The sequence below is a fragment of the Sinohyriopsis cumingii genome, chromosome 15 (genome assembly GCF_028554795.1).
Source record: "Sinohyriopsis cumingii isolate HCF-2022 chromosome 15, ASM2855479v2, whole genome shotgun sequence".
NCBI lineage: Eukaryota > Metazoa > Mollusca > Bivalvia > Unionida > Unionidae > Sinohyriopsis > Sinohyriopsis cumingii.
In genome coordinates this window covers 128056907-128076239 of record NC_142975.1, presented here as the reverse complement: position 1 = coordinate 128076239, position 19333 = coordinate 128056907, and the positions used below count along the sequence as shown (strand labels likewise).

General features: G+C 39.9%; 1 protein-coding gene across 4 annotated transcripts in view; it reads left to right on the top strand.

The window, feature by feature from the left end:
* The window catches only part of LOC149782754 (BTB/POZ domain-containing protein 6-like), a 28380-nt gene extending 13497 nt beyond the window's left edge, over window positions 1-14883 (top strand). The window contains exons 2-4 of one of the 4 annotated variants that reach the window (XM_089934245.1): window positions 8617-8848; window positions 9672-9912; window positions 10315-14883. In XM_089934245.1, the coding sequence (XP_089790371.1) occupies window positions 9722-9912; window positions 10315-11587 (1464 nt within the window). In that variant the 5' untranslated portion in view covers window positions 8617-8848; window positions 9672-9721 and the 3' untranslated portion in view covers window positions 11588-14883. Of the gene's footprint in view, window positions 1-8467; window positions 8849-9671; window positions 9913-10314 lie in introns of those variants that run through there. The other 3 variants (XM_089934246.1, XM_089934244.1, XM_089934247.1) reach the window with 3 other exon arrangements.
* The last annotated feature ends 4450 nt before the right edge of the window (window positions 14884-19333 follow it).

Genomic DNA, 19333 nt, shown 5'->3' with positions numbered 1-19333 from the left:
TCCCAATCCGAATTTGAGCGAGATGTCCCAGTTACAACACGAATTGCAGTCCTTGATGGATCGCCAAGATTTGTCCGAAACAGAAAAATCGCTAAAGTACGGTCAACTCTTGCAACGACTACAACCCTTTCACCAGAAAGCTTTAGACGAAACAGCTCTACCCACTTTGAAAGATTTTAAGACCTTGATGAAAAGTTCAGCACCAGTACCAGTCCCACCACAACCAGTGACCAAGACAGAAAAAGGAAAAGAAGAAGAAGAAGAAGAAGAAGGGTTTCAAACTCCACCAGAAAAAGTACGCAAGTTAACAACACCACCTACCTCCAGAATTGGATGGATTAAAAAGATGATGGCCACCCCTTTTTCATCACAAGAGAAAAAGAAAGTGAAGACAGAAGTGAAACAAGAACCGATATCCCCCGCTCAGACATCCTCCTCTTCAACACCTATTGCCGGTCGCACACGCAAAGCATTGCAATCCAAGAAAATACCCCAAGGGAAAAAGAGTAGCCTCTTCCAAGAGTGGGTGCCTTATTAACACACAAACACAAAAAATAAAAAATGGAAAAAGTCTTATCCAGCATTTACTACGATCCCTCACATCCTGCAGGTTACGCAGGAGTTCAAAAGTTGTATCGTGCTGCCAAAAGTCGACTGAAAAGTCTCCGTTTACCTCAAGTGCAACGATGGTTACAAGAACAAGCTACCTACACTTTGCACAAACCCATTCGACGCAAGTTTGCCAGAAGTCGCACCCGAGTGGAAGGCATCGATCATCAATGGCAAGCCGATTTAGCCGATGTCTCTCATTTGGCCAGCTACAATCGCGGCTACAAATATTTGTTTTGTGTCATCGACGTCTTTTCCAAATTTGCCTGGGTCGTGCCCTTGACTTCCAAATCGAGCAGCGAGTTAGTGCGAGCCCTGCAACGGGTGTTGAAACAAAGCGGTCGTCACCCTCTTCGATGGTAAACGGACAAAGGCACCGAATTTCTGAACCAAGCTTTCCAAAAAGAATTAAAGAAACGTGACATTCATTTTTTTACCACCTAGAATACCGAAACCAAAGCCAGCATCGTGGAACGTTTTCAACGCACTTTGAAAGAACGCATGTGGAAATATTTTACGCATCACCACACTCTGAAGTACATCGACATCTTACCGCACCTGGTGCAAGCGTACAACCAATCTTACCATCGAAGCATCGGACGTGCCCCGCAAGACGTGACTCCCGACAACGAAGTGTTGGTGTTTGAGCGCCTGTTCGGTACGTCCCCGACGAGGGCTGTCCCCAAGAAAAGTGGAATGTTGGCCGTAGGAGATTAGGTGCGCATTGGCAAAACCAAACGCACTTTCGACAAAGGTTACTTACCTAACTGGACGACCGAATTGTTTCGCGTCACTGGACGAGTGCATGGCCGTTATCCTACCGTCTATAAATTGGAAGACATGAACGGAGAAGTGCTCAAAGGAACGTTTTATTTGCCCGAGTTACAACGTGTGACCAAAAAAGAAGACGACGTGTACGACATCGAAAGCATTCTCGAACGCAGAACCCGTAAAGTGGGCAAACGACGTGTCAAAGAAGTCAAAGTACGTTGGAAAGGATATCCACCCAGTTTTGATTCTTGGATCGACGCTTCGCAAGTCATCGACTATAAAAAGAAGTGACCATCATGCCCTTTCACACAGCAGACGCAGCTACGTCGACCACTCCTCCTTCACCTAGTTCTTCTGTGCAAGATTTACAAAAACAACCCTTGTGGGTGTGGTGTGGAGAACGTGTGCCTAAAACGCAAATCGTCTTTTTCTGCCAAATCTTCGTGGCGTATTGTGTCATCGGGGCAGCCATCGCCAATCTGAGTTTTCAACAAGGAGACAAATAATTGTGGACCATTTTATTGAGCAGTTGCATCGGTTACCTGCTTCCCAATCCCTCCCTGAAATGCTCCTCGAACGGAAACCTTGTGTCCAGTGCCAGTGTCAGTCACCACTCCAACCACAATCAGAACCCCATTTTGGGCGGAGACACGCCTCTGACGTCCAGTAATAACCCCTCGGACAGCCACAGAACTCTGAAATTATGAGTCACGAAAACCAATTTTACTTAACCTTACCCAGTGACAGTTCCATGGAGGTGTTTCCCCACAACACGTTGTGCTGTTACACGGCCAAATTACCTCAGGCCATCCCCTTAGATCACGAAGCCCATTGGGAAGTGGCTTTAGTAGAAATCATTCACCCGACCCAAGTCCACAATGTACTTCCCAATCAAAACATTTTTCATGTGGAAGTTCTTGACGAGCAATTACAACAGGAATTGGATAAGAGAACAACCATATCTGACATTAAAACCTATAATGACAAAACTCAAAAGTCGACCTACCACTTGTCCATTCTCCCAGGCTATTATTTTAGTGGTCATCATTTGGTCAGCGCCATAGCCTCCAAGTTTAATGGCGTGTTTGGGAAAGCTTTTGACATTGTCAAGAACAAAAGTGTCATCATGGAGTACCACAAAGTAGCTCGTCGCTTCTTGATGAAATTTGAGCGGAGTAAAACCCTGTCCATTGTATTTTGTCCTGAATTGTTTGACATGTTGGGCGGTGACATGGAGATGAGAAAGAAAGTTGAGCTAAAAGGTGAGCAAGTAATCATTTACGACAACGAGTCTTTTGCCAAGTATTTTCGTACCCCGGTAGAACTGAACCAAGGACTGAATTTGATCTTTGTGTATTCCGATGTAGTGGAGTACAACGTGGTGGGACACACCTCCGTACCGTTACTGCGTGTCATTCCTTTCAAAGTGGATTCTGCCACGAACGCTGACGAGGAAGGTGGAAACACTTACCACGTCCACCGCGAATTTGTTCATCCTCACTATTTGCCGGTCAGCAAGTCTTATTTGGACACGGTCAACATTACTATAAAAGGAGATTTGGGACAAAATATTCCATTCACCAAAGGAAAAGTCACGATGAAACTCCATTTTCGAAAACGGTTCTCTCACGATTAGTAAGTAAGTCATGTATCCAGTGTACCGAGGGGTTGCTCGACAGCGAGGACACGGTTTAGGAGACATGTTAAAATCGGCCTTTCGTTCGGTGGCTCCGGTGTTGAAACCGATGGTGATACGCGGATTGCACGCCTTGAAAGATGCGGCACTGACGCAAGGCAAAGAATTTCTCCAAAATGTCATCATCGACAAACAAAACCCTAAAGAAGCCTTCATGAGGGCTGGCAAAAATGTCTTGCTGCAAACGGGTAAAGACATTTTAGGCCGACGAGACACACCTATAAATGCCCTGCACGCTACCGAGTCAGGCATTCAGCAAGGACAAGGCAGAAAGAGACGACGAAGAAAATACCCTTTCACCAGACTTCAAGCTAGAAAGGCCAAGAAAACAAGAAGAACCGTTCGAGACTTAGACGTTTTCGATTATTGAAACACAGAAAAAAATGATGCACCGAGAGTCTTGCGCTTGTTCCAAGACAGAACTGGACCTGTTTGCCATGCCCCCCACCATGATGACCATGCAAGAATCCCAGTGGGTGGAATTTCACCCCGTCTCCTCATTGACCGATTCCGCTCCCATCGAGTATGAAATCAAGGGACAGCCCGAAGATTACATCGATCTGAATAGCAGTTACTTGTACTTGAAAGTCAAAGTTCTAGATAAGGATGATGGTGCAGTAGAAGACACTGAGAATATAGCTCCCGTCAACAATTTCATGCATTCCTTGTTCAGCTCAGTGGACTTGTACTTGAACAACAAACTGGTCAGCAGCAGCATGGATACTTACCCTTACCGTGCCTACCTGGAAAATCTCTTGACGTACGGAATAGATGCCAAGAACACTCATCTCAATGCTTGTGTGCTATGGGAACCTGACGAAGCGACCAAGTTTGACATAATAGATAAAGACAATGACGGCTTTGAGGAAAGACGAAGCAAAATCACAAATGGACAAAGTTTAGAACTGATGGATCGTTTGCATTTGGACATGTGGTTGCAAGAGAAATATTTGCTAAACGGGGTAAATCTTCGCCTGAGACTGAATCGTAGCAGTACCGCTTTCCATTTGTTGGCTGATACTGGTGCTGGCAATCCTAAAAGCAAAATCGAGGAGGCCAAACTCTACGTACGAAGCGTGGAAGTGTTACCCAAAGTGGGAAACGACATCAGTCAGACGTTGAGCAGAACGACCGCCAAGTATCCGATACGTCGCGTGGAAGTGAAAACCTTCACCATTCCCAAGGGACAGCGATCCATGATCGAAGATCATCTGTTTCAAGGACAGTTACCCAAACGTTTAATCCTTGGTATGATCTCGAATTCAGCCTTCAACGGAGCCTTCGCTGAAACTCCTTTCCACTTTCAACACTTTGACGTGTCCAAGATCGAAGTCAGTCGCGATGGCAAGACCTTGTGTACCCGACCTTTCGAACCCGACTTTGACAAGAAGAATTACTTGAGGTCGTACTTGTCCTTGTACGAAGCTACCGGGCAGTTAGGAACCAACACCAGTCACGGTATTACGTACGAGGATTATGCAGGAGGCTATGCTTTGTGGGCTTTTGATTTCACTCCAGACCAAGGCAGCGACGAGGGACATTTCCACCCTATAAAATCCGGCCAGATTCGTGTTGATCTTCAGTTTAAAAAACCACTGGACGAGACAGTGAACGTCATCCTGTATGCAGAATTTGATAATACGATAGAAATCAACAGTTTGAGAGAAGTCATTCTAGATTACTAGAAGCCATGGAAGACTGTTATCCCTCTTTGCCTAGTGGAGAAACTTTGGACATGGAATGTGAGGAGACCGTGGAAGGAGGAGAATCTCAAGACAAAGAAGAAGAAGTTGTCATAATGAAGTCGAGATGGCCAGAACAAAAAAACCATTTAGTCTCCTGTTTTGCCAAACACTTGGCCGATAAAATGACGGAATTGATCAAGAAAAATTACTATGGATGTCAAAACGATCATCCCAGTCAAATTCAACACGATAAATGCCTGATGTTGAGTCAAGAAGAAAAATTGGACGAGTATCTGGACGAAGCTTGGAGTCTCATCTCGAACAAAGACGTGTTGCACCAGTGGTATAAAGACTTGCGTGAACATTCTTGTCCACCATTAACCACTCAAGAGATCCATCGTATCGAAGCTCTCCTGAATCAGAGTGAGGAAACAGAACGAATAACCGTTTATTCGTCAGACATTTTCAAGCAAAAAGTCAGGATCGAATTGACGACGTATTATTACCTGTGAAGAAGAAAAAACCACACAAAACAATGGATACCTGGGAACTTTATTACCTTTTGAACCACAGTTCGTATACGGCTTCTTGGAATCCTGTTGTCTGTGCTAAAGATGAACTCCCTCATCGCAAACCTAAAGACCATCAAGCTTACGTGATAAACACGGAAGACAGTCATCTCCCAGGAACCCACTGGGTAGCCGTCTACTTTCCTCAAGAAGGATGTGTGGAATATTTCGATTCGTACGGATTGCCCCCTTTGGACGACGATGTTATCGACTTTATGAGAAGAAATGCTCAGACCACCCGATTCAATAATGTGAAATTACAAGGCACAGATTCCTTGGTGTGTGGACAATACTGTGTGTATTTTCTGCATCATCGCAGCCTAGGCTATTCCTTAGAACATTCAGTGACTTATTTCGATCCTCGTTCTTCTGCTAGAAACGATGTGAAAGTAGATCGATGGTTTTGTGACCATTATGCTTATCTTTTGTCTCAAGCTAGGAAACGTAGTGTCCATCAATGGCCTAATGATTTCCAACAGTGGAAATCACAATTTCATTCACAACGTTGTAAGCCCTGTTTAAAGTAGATTGTCAATTGAGAAAAAATGTTGTGTTTTGAAACAATTGTTTGATGTTATCATGTTGGATTATTGTTAAAAATGTTAGAGTTGTTGTTTAGTGTTAAGTGATTTTTGAATAAAAAATGTTGTGTTTTGAAAAAAAATGCCTTTGTCTTTTGTTTAGCTATAAGAATGTTGGATTGATGCTCTTTCATTTCTTACTATCCCTCTCATGACACTCACTGAACGTTGCGGCTCGAAAACCGTGTGGGGGATGTTTTCCTTCACGTCCGCGCCTTGACTTTAAGAACCGGGGTTGTTTCCAGTCTAACCATCCATTGTCGACTCATCCTCCTAAGAAGATGTGCTCCAAACTAGCTAAACTCAACGAAGCCTACGTGAATTTGCATAGGGTCAGAAACAGTCTGATACCGAAGCCAGAAGAAATAGAGAATGTGAGAATGCTAAAAGTCACTGAAGACCTGATAGAAGAGCTCTTCAGAGAAGAAATGAACAGGGAGAAAGAAGAATGGACAGAGAAGTACAGACTTCAGAGACAGCAACAACAGCAGCAACAACAGCAGCAACCTGAACCTGACAGAGGCTTTGTCGATTGCCGTATTGACACCAAAGAGTTCTTCTTCTCTTTCCGAAGAAGCAGACCTATCGCCAGAAAGTCTATCCTCAGAGGACATCGCATTCTTAGAAACTAAAAAAAAGATTGCCATAGCAAACAAAAAAAAAACAGCCCTTTTCAGGGCTACCCAATCCTCTAGAAAAGAAATAACCATCCATTTGCCAATGTGTGTAGGTAGAGTAGTGTGAAAATAAACACTAACTTTTTCTTAAAAAAATGTGAGGGTATGTGTTTGTGTGGTTGTGTTTGTAAGTGCTTAAGTAAGTTGGTATGGATAGTAGATTAAAATGATGTCTTTTTTGGTGTTTGAGGTGTATATTTGGGGTTAGATTGGATTGCTTTGCGTATGTGGATAGTCTATTGAAGTGATTTATGAAAAAATTTTAAAATAGTGATGGGTAGCATAAAAAGTGAGTGAGTGTTTCTTTTAGGTCCGCGCGTTGTTTCTTTGGTCATGATCTAGGTAAGATCAATTTTCTGTTTTTAGGGGGATGTTTTCCTTCACGTCCGCGCTTTCACTATAAATTGAAACTCGCTGGGCAGTCTAGCTACCCTTGTTGATTGATCAACAGTAAAAAATGAGCAGCAGACTGACTAAATTGATGGAACTTCAGATGCATCTGGAGTATGCCAGATACCTACTGAACGAGCTGACTGCGGAGGCCCTTGTGGAAGAAGTGAGAATAGAACAGGAGGAGGAGGAGAGAAAAATGAAAGAAGAGAATGAAAGAAAGAGAGGGATCAGGTGTCACCCTATGATGAACCCTGTGTGCAAGGTGACACCTGAGGCAAGGACATCTCGCCAGCCTGTAGCTGAACCACAATCACAACGAAGACAAAGACAAAGAAGACAGAGGGAAGAAGAAGTGTTCACTATTCCGCAAACGGAGGAGTGGGATAGTGAAGCCACTCACCCCCCGTCTGCTCTTCAAACAAGTCATGTGAATTGGACTAATGATTGGAGTAGACGTTGTGTCTGTGGTGCCAGACCCGGAAGGTGCCACCATTAACCAGGGGCCTCTGAAGTTAAAAAAACAGCCCTTTTCAGGGCTAGCCCAATACTCTAGAAAAGAAATAACGATCCATTTGCCAATGAGTGTAGGTAGAGTAGGGTGAATATAAACATTAACTCTTTATTAATAGTGGGAGTGTATGTGTTTGTGTGTTTGTGTTAGTAACTGTTCACGTAAGTTGGTGTGAATGGTAGATTATGGGTTTCTTTATTGTTTCTTAGCATATGTGAAGAGTATAGTTAGGGTTTTATTATATGAAATGAGAAAGTAGGGGGATGTTTTCCTTCACGTCCGCGCGTTGTTCGGTCATGATGTAGGTAAGATCAATTTTATGTTTTTAGGGGGATGTTTTCCTTCACGTCCGCGCTTTCACTATAAGAACCCACAGTATTCGTCGTTCAAACCATTCTACAAAGAAGATGGCTTCTAACCAAATGGACAAAATGCAAACATTGCAAGACGTTTTAGACAATTTAGGAATGATGGAGCAGATGTTAATAAGACTCGTTGAAGACCACTATTCCTATAGTCCCCATCGTGTAAAGATGGAAATTAATAATTTAAGAAAGGTAAAGGACAAGATAAGTGGTGTCATGAAAGAGATAAAGGAGGAGAAGGAGGATGAAGAGGAAAGAATAAGAATACGCAAATGGAACGAAAAAATTGAAAAAGAAGAAGAAAATGAGAAGAGGAAGAAAGAAGAAGAGGAAGAGAAGAAGAAAGAAGAGCAGGAGAAAAAAAGAAGAGAAAGAGTGTAGGAGAGAAAATAAGAACTTGGTGGAGAAAAAGAAGAAATTAGAAGCAGAAGAAGGGCCAGCCATATTTCTCGAAAAGAGAATGACTTTTCAATTGCCTACCCCTTTTTTTAAAAAAAAATTTTTAAAAAAAATCCCATGTTAATTTCCCTTGTCGCTAAACAGTCCCACGATTTTTCTCCATGTTAATTTCCCTTGTCGCTCAACAGTCCCACAAATTTTCTCCATGTTAATTTCCCTTGTCGCCAGATTGTCCCACGATTTTTCTCCATGTTAATTTTCCATTGTCGCCAGATTGTCCCAAGGGGGTCTGTAATGCTAATTCCCATTGTCGCTAGGGTATCCCCCTTCACTACTAACAACATAAAACTACTTTTCCAGACATGATGTTACAACAAGAACACAAGAAATAAGAATGTGAAATCCAGCTGTTTATATACAGAAGAAAGGCTAAAACGGGGATATTGTCACTACTCCTACATGACGAACTGCAATCTCCATCATCGTAAAACAACACATATGATCGAACCCACCCAACACAAAATATTTTAATTCTTCTAAGAACTCACCTGATCGACCTGTCCAGTGGGAAGCAGTCCAAAACTCTGTCAACGTATTTACTAACAGTTTTATGATTAGTGACTATAAACACAGGAAAGCATTCATTTTTAGATCCTCTGCAATTTTACGTTCTTAATATCTTAAAATAGAACTTTGCACGTACGAAATTTCAATTCCGAAAATCACTACAATTTACAGCCATGAATACAATTTACAGAAATAACACACACACACACACACACACACACACACACACACACACACATATATATATATATATATATATATATATATATATATATATATATATATATATATATATATATATATATATATATATATATATATATATATAATTTCTGTATTAAAATATGAAGATGTGAAAAATATGAGTATGCTGCAAAATAATAAAGTATTCTTGTATTCATTAACTAACCAAATAACGGAAGCATTCGCCTGTGCTAGCAAGGAGCTCCCAAACACACATTCAAGTACATACACACACACGCACGAATACACACAAACCTAAAAACTGTTTCTGGGACAGTATGTAACTCTAACCAGGTCAGCATAGTTTTAATGTCCACGGGCACTACTGCACGTTGAAAGTGACCTTCATTTTCTGCAAAATATTAAATATCTGCAATAATGAGGTGGTGTAAATCACTTGAATTTATTTTTCATTTTTTGAAATCGTTTACACCGATTCCTATTTGATCGGCTGACAGTTAGTAATCTGAAGACATGAAACCCACTTTCGACTGTCCCTTGGTGTCCGTGGGTATTAAGGACGATTCTGACAATAATGCATCACACTTACACGCTGTGTTTATAATGCTTGTGTTTTCGTTAGTATTATCTTTTCTTCGTTTTAGTTGATACTGACTGGCAAGCACAGCGAGATGTTTTAAGCTGCAATCGCTACATGTTGGAGAACCAAGTGGTTTGTGACGTCACTTTCTATGTAGGCAAGCAAAAACAAGAAGTGAACGTACACAAATATGTACTCGTAAGTCGTAGTTCCGTTTTTTACGCCATGTTGTGTGGACCCCTCCACGAAACTGGACCAATAAACATACCAGATATTGAGCCAGACGTTTTTAAACACCTCCTGAGGTATGCTGAATACTATTTTACATTTCTCAAGATACGTGCACTAACACTAATTTGTCCACGAAATAAAAGTCATTGAGAAACCCTAAAGATAAAATTTGAGCGAAATGATCTTAAACTTTGCGGTATCATCTGTAGGTGAAACAAATTTAGCAATAAGAAGACTTGAGGATTTGTAATGTAGGTTTTGTTGTATTTTACTGTGTGATATTTCTAATGTTTGACTATTTTAATATATCTAATAGTAAAGAAAGGTATAAATAGAGAAAACACCTTCGTATTTATTTCGTCTTTGGGTAGATGAAGATGGGAAATATGAAGGCTCGTTTTTGGATCTAATATAAATAAGTGACGATAATCCTAGCCTAATTTGTAATAAATGTTTTATGCAATTTTATGTTTAAGCTTCATTTACTTTGAGGCATTTGAACCAGATGGGGAGTCGATGTTGGCTTTACTGTATGCTGCAAAGAAATACGCCGTCAAGATCCTTGTCGACAGCTGTGCCAAATGGCTGGAAAAAGAAATCAGTCTTGATAATGTATGCGACATTCTACAGCAAGCTCACGCACTGGATGAACATGATCTTCGAAGAAAATGTCTGGAGTACATAAAAGACAACGGAAGTTCTGTTCTTAAGCACTCATCATTCAGAAATCTATCATCAGCGTGTGTAGAGATGGTAATAAGCCAGGATGAGCTCTGTGCAGAAGAAGACGAGGTATATGAAGCGTTGAAGCATTGGGCAGAAACTGAGTGTTCTCAGAGAAATATCCAACTAAGTGCCGAAAACATGAGGCAAGTATTGGGTGAGCTTAAGAATTTAATTAGATTTTCGGTTATGGATGGAAAGTATTTCGCTGATAAAGTGGCTGCAGACAACATTTTGACAGTGCACGAGAAATTAACGTTTCTCAGGAATTTTCTCAGCAGTGGTAATTTTGACGATACAAAGTACATACAAGACGCGAGAAAACCAAAGTTTCAAGAAATGCAAAGAGTGGTTAGGTTTTCCACCAATGGTCCTGCTTCTTCTACAGGTTCAGTTTTACACGCCATAGAATTCAGATGTTCAAAGGAAGTGCTACTGCATGGCATTATACTTTATGGGGCAATGCAAAGGAAAATCAATTGTAATCATTGTGGCCTGGCAATACAAAAACAATATTACTGTAATAGCTGTGGAGGTGTAAGCGAAAGCAAAACCTACTGTCCTAACTGTGGAGAGTTAACTCTGCAAGATTACTGCAACCAATGTGGAAACCCACGTCAAAGTGAGAACTTTTGTAATTATTGTCGAAAAAGTGGACAGCTCTGTTATAATTGTGAATCCTGGCAAGAAAGTTTCATTTCCAATGAAGTTATATCAGACACTGTAGTACAGTTACTTGATGAATCCAAACGTATGATCATATCGATGAAATGTCAAAGGACCACCGCGGAGGAAGAACTACTGGAGGTTTTGTTCCATGATCCGGTTGTTTTGAAAAAGAACTGGTATACCGTAACACTTATAATATCGAGCTTTGGTTCGAATAGGTCCGGTGCAAATGGTGAAAAGGTTGTTAGTTTGGGAGATGGACAATCAATTGAATTCAGAGACAGTTCGTTGTCAGCAACTGATACTAATGTCTTGAGGGGCCAGATTCCAGGCCTTCTGCTTTCTAGAAGGCGGTAGATGATGATAGTTTCCTATATTCTAAAACGTATCGCTGCTTTAATGATACAATTTAGGCACATCGGTGTTAAAACATTATTATTATTATGACATACCTGCTTGACCAGTTGAAGGAAAACAACTAGATCGAATTTACAGATCGATGCGCAAATAGACATCACATTTATTGATTTATGCTTTCATAGTTCAAATTAAGGAAAACAATAATAAATATTTTAGGTAAAATTGGGAATTAAGATGGTTGCTTGTATTGGATGGATAACTTATCATATAAACCTGTATGACAATATGACTCCCACGTGAGACAGATTTTCAGGAGTAGTGCTATATAACAACGTGCCTATTTCCTGCGTTCTATTTAAACGATTTTTCATAATGTAGGATTCTTAAAACATAATCCATAGTTCGTAGCTTCATATTTTCTCACCTCGAAGTAGTGATGCAGTTGATAGAACGTCAAATGCATGATTGTAAAATTGCATATCTGCATTGATACGGATATACGTACATAATTTGAACGAATACTGTGGGAGTCAGCTACTTGATCTCTCTGCCACGAGGCTATTGTCGATAAGATTTCGCACAACAGAATTTCGGGTGGCACGCTCAGAAAACTAATGTTCTAACTAGATCTGAAGTTCTCATCGCAAACTTTCCTCACAGCGGGACCGCTCCGGTGGCCTAGTGGTTAGAGCGTCCGCCTCGCAAGCGGAAGGGTTCGAACCCAGGCTGAGTCATACCAAAGACATACAAAAATGGTACTAACAGCTGCCTCGCTAGGCTTTCAGCATCAAGAGGTTAGTGTTAGGACTAGTCGGCCTGGTGTCAGGATAATGTGACTGGGTGGGACATGCTACATGTCTGCGGCATGATGCCCAAGTGCTGGACATCATTATCAACTGCCATACTGGGGACATCGTAGTGATATGACTGAAATATTGTTAAAGCTACGTTAAAAATCCTAATCACACACACACACACACACACACACACGTCTTCACAGCGAGGTTGGTTTTGCGGTTTGCTAGGTTACAAATGGGTTTAGGAAAGTGCAATTTCGCACACTGGCAAGGAAGAACCCTATTAATTTAGGAGTCAAAGGTCATTGCTCAATGAAGCTGTGAATTCAAACAAGAAAATCGTTGCTGCAACATAAGACCTTCACCATCTACAGTCGCCAACCTTCGCGAATCGCTTGCAATTTGAATAATAAAGAACCGCCGATTTCATGGTCAAAGACTAGAGTCGCGGTCACTTTGACAGAAAGTAGATAAAGGGTTAGTTATGAATCACTAACCTGGACCACATCTTGTTGATGACATGCACTTCTGTTAGTAATAAAGCCTATCTACATTTCAGTCAAAAGATCAACGGACAAGGTCACTGCGTCTGAAAGAAGGAATATAGTTTCAGCACAAATATTTTAGGTATCGACCATGTACCTTCATTAAAGTCTCTGAAAGACTTATGAACAAAATTCAGATTTCGGGTCAAAATGGGAAAGGTCAAGGTCACTGTCACTAAAAGCAGAAAAATGGGTTTTACATAATAACTTTAGTCACGGACCATGTTCATTGATTAATGGATTGCACTTAAGGTACCAAATATGACTTTCGGATCACAAGGTCAAACGTCAAAGTCAACATGGCTCCAGAAAAATAGTTTTCTTGTAAGCTCCTTGTCTTAACTCTATGAATGACTTGCATATATATACTTTAATGTAGAGTAGCATAGTATGTGTACTAATGTAAATTTTAGTCATACAGTTTGTTTGATTTATTGATTTTTCAATCAGTTTCTTTATGCAGCTAATGTTTGACTTTCTACCCATTAACTGCGGAGCTTAGACTAAACTTTTTGACTTTCAGGAGACATGGCAATATTCATAGGTTTGTGTTTTGCTGGGCAAATTCAGAAATTATTGAATCACGAAAGTTAGTTAACGGTCTGTATAATGGAATTGTGATTTAAATTTGAGTAAATAATTTAGTATATATTTATGGGTATTGTTGCATAAATGTTCTCAAATTTTATTGCTTGTGCGATACTAAGAGGCTTTTATTTGTTCGTATCGTCCAAGCAGAAAAAATGCATTATTATTAAAAGGCGGACATATCAGTTTGGTAGTTTACGAAATAGCAACATTAAGTACGTTGTTTATTGCCGAGGCACGCTTACGACTGAGGCATCTCGGCTAAAACTTCCTCTAGTCACCTTTTACAACACATAGGAGCACGTAGCTGGCCTATTCTACAACCTCGAGTTGTCAGAGGGTAAAAGCGTATAGAACATAGCGTGAAACAATTAGACATTTAAAGTAGATTATTGAGAAAGAGGAAATAACTGTAATCGATTCCAATAAAGATACAAATATCAAATGCTTTTTTCGACAAGGGAAAGCGGTATATATGATGTTTAAATTCTCATTTTGGAGCATATGATACTTAGAACAATATGAAATATTTATTCAATGTGCGCTAATACCGTTTTCTGATTATAAACATATACAAAATTTGGAATTTTAGTATCTCATTATTATTGACATAATATTAGCTTATATATAGCATTTGTTTTACCCAGTAAAGCTTTTTTCCATACAAAATTTTAGCAATTGTTAAACAAGAATGATTTTATATTGAATCCTCAACATGTAAGCTTCTATTTGATGGAATTATAGCCCATACTTTCAATCTGCAAGTCTAGTAGTTTATGTATATTCGATTTATATCGTGTGCTTTACATATGTCCGTGAGTGATGGTCGATTTTTTGCCTACCTGACTATTATCATGGTTTTAAAGACATTTATTTAAGGCCTAACGTTGTTTACGAGCCTAGAATGTCTTTCAAACGAATGTGTTGCCAATTTTTGAGAAGTTTTCATCAGAATTTTAGGAATTTCGGAACAATCTATTGCGCCACAAGTCGATTGAAATATATATATATATATAGATGTTTGACATCAAAAGAAACTCCATTTGTGTGTTTAATCAGTCTGTGGAATCACTTATAGTTGTGTTCAGACATACTTTATAATATTGGAATTACAAAGTGCTCATTGGCGTTTTGAACTAAAACGTTACAGTCGTATTATCGAGAATGCATTCCAAGACATTTTGGATTACATCATTGTGGTCCATAAGGTCATTAAAAATTAGTGTGATTCACTCTGAACCTTCTATATGTTAGGACTTGTGATGTATTATTAAAACTATTTGAGAATTAATACACGATACTGCAAGAGTCTTTTGAACTTTTATTTTGCATTCTAGTTAAATAATTTTTTTCTTCAACTTGACTTAAATTGTTCGCGTCACTTCTTACTTTAACACAGCCTAAACCCATAGATCTTAACAGTGCCTTGGTATGTGTGGCTCAATGTCAGACTTTGGTCATATTAGCCTCAAAGATTAGAAAGAAAATTTTATTCCAAGAATTGACTTTCATGCAATTAACCGTTATCTTTCGCACTAATTAAAGTGATCACCTCTTATTGCATCCTATGGTAATCCTCATGAAAATGATGTACAATATTGTTGTTCACTTTTCCAGGATGAGAATTTTACTTCTGCTAAACAGAGAATAAAATATGTATTAAACTCAGCCTCTTGGCATTTTTGTAATCACAAGCAATCAAGGAGTAATTTGTCCAGTGCCAGGGAGGCCAGGGAGGCTGCAACACAAAAGCTCCAGTTTTTTCCTTGATATTCAATTATGTCCATAACAAGACTCTTAAACTTATGCTGTTTTTCTCTAAAAATTATGCTTTGTACCCTGTTATTTGTCTTACAGATTTAGATTAATCAAAATTGTAACTGACCTAGTGTACTGCATTGCATCAAGGATGTTAAAAATCAAAGATAAGTGTGTAATTATTTCACTGCCACTGAATGAAAAGAAAATACCAAGAATACATATACAGAGCAATGTGTACAATTATTTTTAAATCATCTCGTAAATAAAGAGATAAACAGAAAACTTAATTTAAATGGGAAATGTAATACACAGTTTGATTTCATTATATGTCTATGGTCTCAATTGTATTGTAATGATGCTCAAGCAGCACCAGAATTGATTAACATTATTGTTTGTGTTGGTTGGATTGGATCATAAACTCAATAATTCGATTGCATTATCCACATCCACAACTGCGTTCGCAACGTTTAAATTTAGCGATCTTGGCTTATAATACAATTCCTCTTACATGCCTAACACGTTTATATATTTTCTATTCGTGTTCACTGTTATAACAGAGTCCGATGAAATACTAGATGGAATCAGTCTAGTGATTGCCCTTATTTGACATTATCAGCTTCACAATGGCATATATTTTATGCAACAGCCTCGTAGCAATATGGGCTAAGACCTCATTATTCGTATCACATGTCTAAGGACTGAGTCGACGCTTCCTCTGCAAAGTAACTTTTATCGTAAAAATAATTTTTATCTACGAGAATAATTACTTGATCACATTAACGGTATGTTCTAGTTTCCGCAGCCATCCGAATCTAGCACTCTCATAAAGAAGCCACCAGTAGCTTTGTTGTCTGCATCCAATGCACATCATACTAATAGTATGAATGTGAAATACATCTTTCGGGGCTCCTTGTGGCCGAGTGGTCTAAAGCTATCACCGTTACGGATCACTGTCATTTTACCTGTTTGCCTGGGTTCGAACTTCAAATTCGGCCAATGTGGGTATGTGAAAAAGCCTACCAGTAGATTCTCTTGAGTCGGTGGTTCTTTCTGGGGTTTTCTCAGGTTCCTCCTCCACCATCATACTGGCCGCCATGTATAGCCTATCTTGTGCTGAAACATGGCGTTAAATCATACAGCAACAACAAGTACATCATTCAAAATTCTGCGATGATTACCTCCCCACAGCTATTCGAGTAGCCACCTAGCTGTGACCGAGGTGGTGGTGGTAATCATAATAGCAGCCTGAAAGATGTATGATTCCCTTTGATATATTGAATCACGGTAGTGTGTACATTGGATGTTTTTCAGATTAACTTTGAGCGACACATCTACGAGAAAGCGCGCAGTGTAACAATGTTGTCCGTGCACAATCATTTAAAACAGGTTAATGGTCCTCATACGCTTTCAAACTATACAACCTTCTTTTGCATGAAGTCCGCTCCACGTATAAAGGGCTTAACTCCTATACATACATGGGCGTTCTGCCATGAGTTAGTCTTGGAGATGTGTGTCTGGACATTCTTGTAAAACCAGAGATCACAGTTCATTGGGAACCGTGTGGATCATTCAGCGAACGTTTAACTACTCCGACCCCCAGCTGCTGCATACTGTAGTGAAACGAAGCACAGTAACCGTGAGTTCTGGTGTCTGTACTCATTGTACTTTTAAATTGGAATCTGAAGAGGGATTCATGCTGGTGGCGATTATCTATTCTGCAAATGAGAATGGAATATTTATATATCGACTGAAATCAGGATATGGCCACCCAGGCAACTGGATATGTACTGAACGAGGCATTTGTAGATGGCGAAGACAGAATTGGCTCAGATCAAGGTCTGGACCCCAATGTGGAATCAGAGAGCTTCAGAAACTCCGTCTCGGAAATCCGCATCGTTTTGTTGAAGATGGATGGAAAGTGAAGTAATCTGATTTTTCCCCTTCGCAGGGTTATCCAGCCTAAAGTGGAGAGAGTATAAAGCTGTTCATATATTGAATCACAATCGAACCTATCATGCTTTCTGTAAGACGAAGTGCAGGTACACCACAGTTACTGTTGTCAAAAGGCTGATGTAAAGCGTGTGATGATGCAGTCTACAATCCAAGTAAAGGCCAACACAACGACGTTTAGTTCGAACTGGAGTATCCACAACTTATGCACGGTCCTTTGCAACGCAAAGAGAACAAACCTCAGTGACGACGGATGAGTCTGGATGCAAAGGTTTGAGTCCATCAAAGATAGATTGATCGCACGCTCACTCATCTTTATGGACAATCGTTCCTATTGTACCGTCTTCATCCTGAACCTGGACGCGTCTGTATATTTGTTCAACCGGTAAAGGTCGATCATAGGACGGAGCCTTTCGTTCGTTTAGGGCAACTGGAAATGGTTGTGAATAAAACCTTGAGGGTTCTCTTTTCCCCACGTCCGCTTGCTGAGAAAAGTTTGGATCTGCTTCAATGTGTGATGTGACGTGATTTGGATTTTTAACGTAGCTTTAACAATTTTTCAGTAATATCGCTACGATGTCTGCAATGTGGCAGTTTATAGTGATGTCTAGCACTGGGGCATCATGCCGCAGACATGTAGCATGATGTCCCACCCAGTCACATTATCCTGACACCGGGCCGACCAGTCCTAACACTAACCTCTTAAAGCTGAGCGCCAAGCGAGGCAGCTGTTAGTACCATTTTTGTAAGTGTTTGGTATGACTCGGCCGGGATAGAACCCACGACCTCCCGCATCTGAGGCGGACGCTGTAACCACTAGGCCACCGGAGCGGTTGGATATGCTTCAATAAAAATAACGTTATCTCGGGGCTGAAAGGAACCTCTGTTATAATAGGGAATGCGAAAGAAACTGGGTCTGGATTAACGAAAATAAAAGCCTCTTTGAAACGACTTGATTGTCATTGTGTACCAGTGAAGACAATCATAGACGACTATGTCATGCAATGTACAAGAAGATAACTGTACACTGCATTCAACTTAAAGCATCGATGCTGAATGTAGCCAAGTTCAAAATGTATCATTGTTTATTACGGCATGCAGACAGCAAACATTGTAAATACGTCAATGGTGAATACGAATATGCACAAGTACTGAAGGCAAAAAATGAATAAAAGTTACTAATGATAGGAGCAAAGGTAAGTCAGCAGACAATCTCGTTATAAATAGAAATAGGATGCTTTATGTAACGAGCTAAAGATAAATCTGGTCTACTGGTAGCTATCTGAGTTGCGCTGTTCAGTTTTATTAGTAACAAAGTCCCATATAAACACAGCTTCATTCCACCCCCACCCCAGAATGTGAGCTATTTTAAAAATGCTCATGGCATTTTCTAAACATAGTAACCAATGTTATGGTAAACGATAGAAAAATGAAACTTGTCACAATTAATCAGTGTGTACTAAGTTTTGTTACAAATGTACGAAAATGTATAGTTTTGCCATATTGTTCATTCGTGTAATGCAACAGTTTTGAATTTAAGTTGACTTTACACATGTGTTCTAAGATTTCCAATATACCTACATTTAAGGTCATTTCAACACAATGCCACAACGCATATTGTATAAGCATCATTAAGGGTATAATCCTTAGAGCTACTTATAAACCCAGGGTGTTGGAGTCGGGAATGATAGTTCCATATCTGAATATGTATTTACATGGACTGTAAGTGTATGGATAGTTTTAAAACTTTTGTAGGGGGAATATAACCGGTTCCAGAACTGGACTTTGCGTCCAGATTATAGACTTTCTACCATTAGATCTAAATCAGACCGCTCCAAACTACACAAGGATAGACGAATCGTTCAAAAAAGTAAGGAAACCTTAATTTGCAGCAAATAGGGTCCAAAGCAAGACAAGTGTCGGTCTAATAAGTCCCTTCCAGAAATACACCATTGATTACAAAGTGGTTACTCAATAATCATTCTAACCCTCGTCAATCACATCCACTGAAGTAGTACGTATGTCAGTGTTCAATGGCATTTCATCCTTACAGGAGATTCTGTGAGTGTCATCAAAAAGACTTAATTGTTTCTATATTTGAA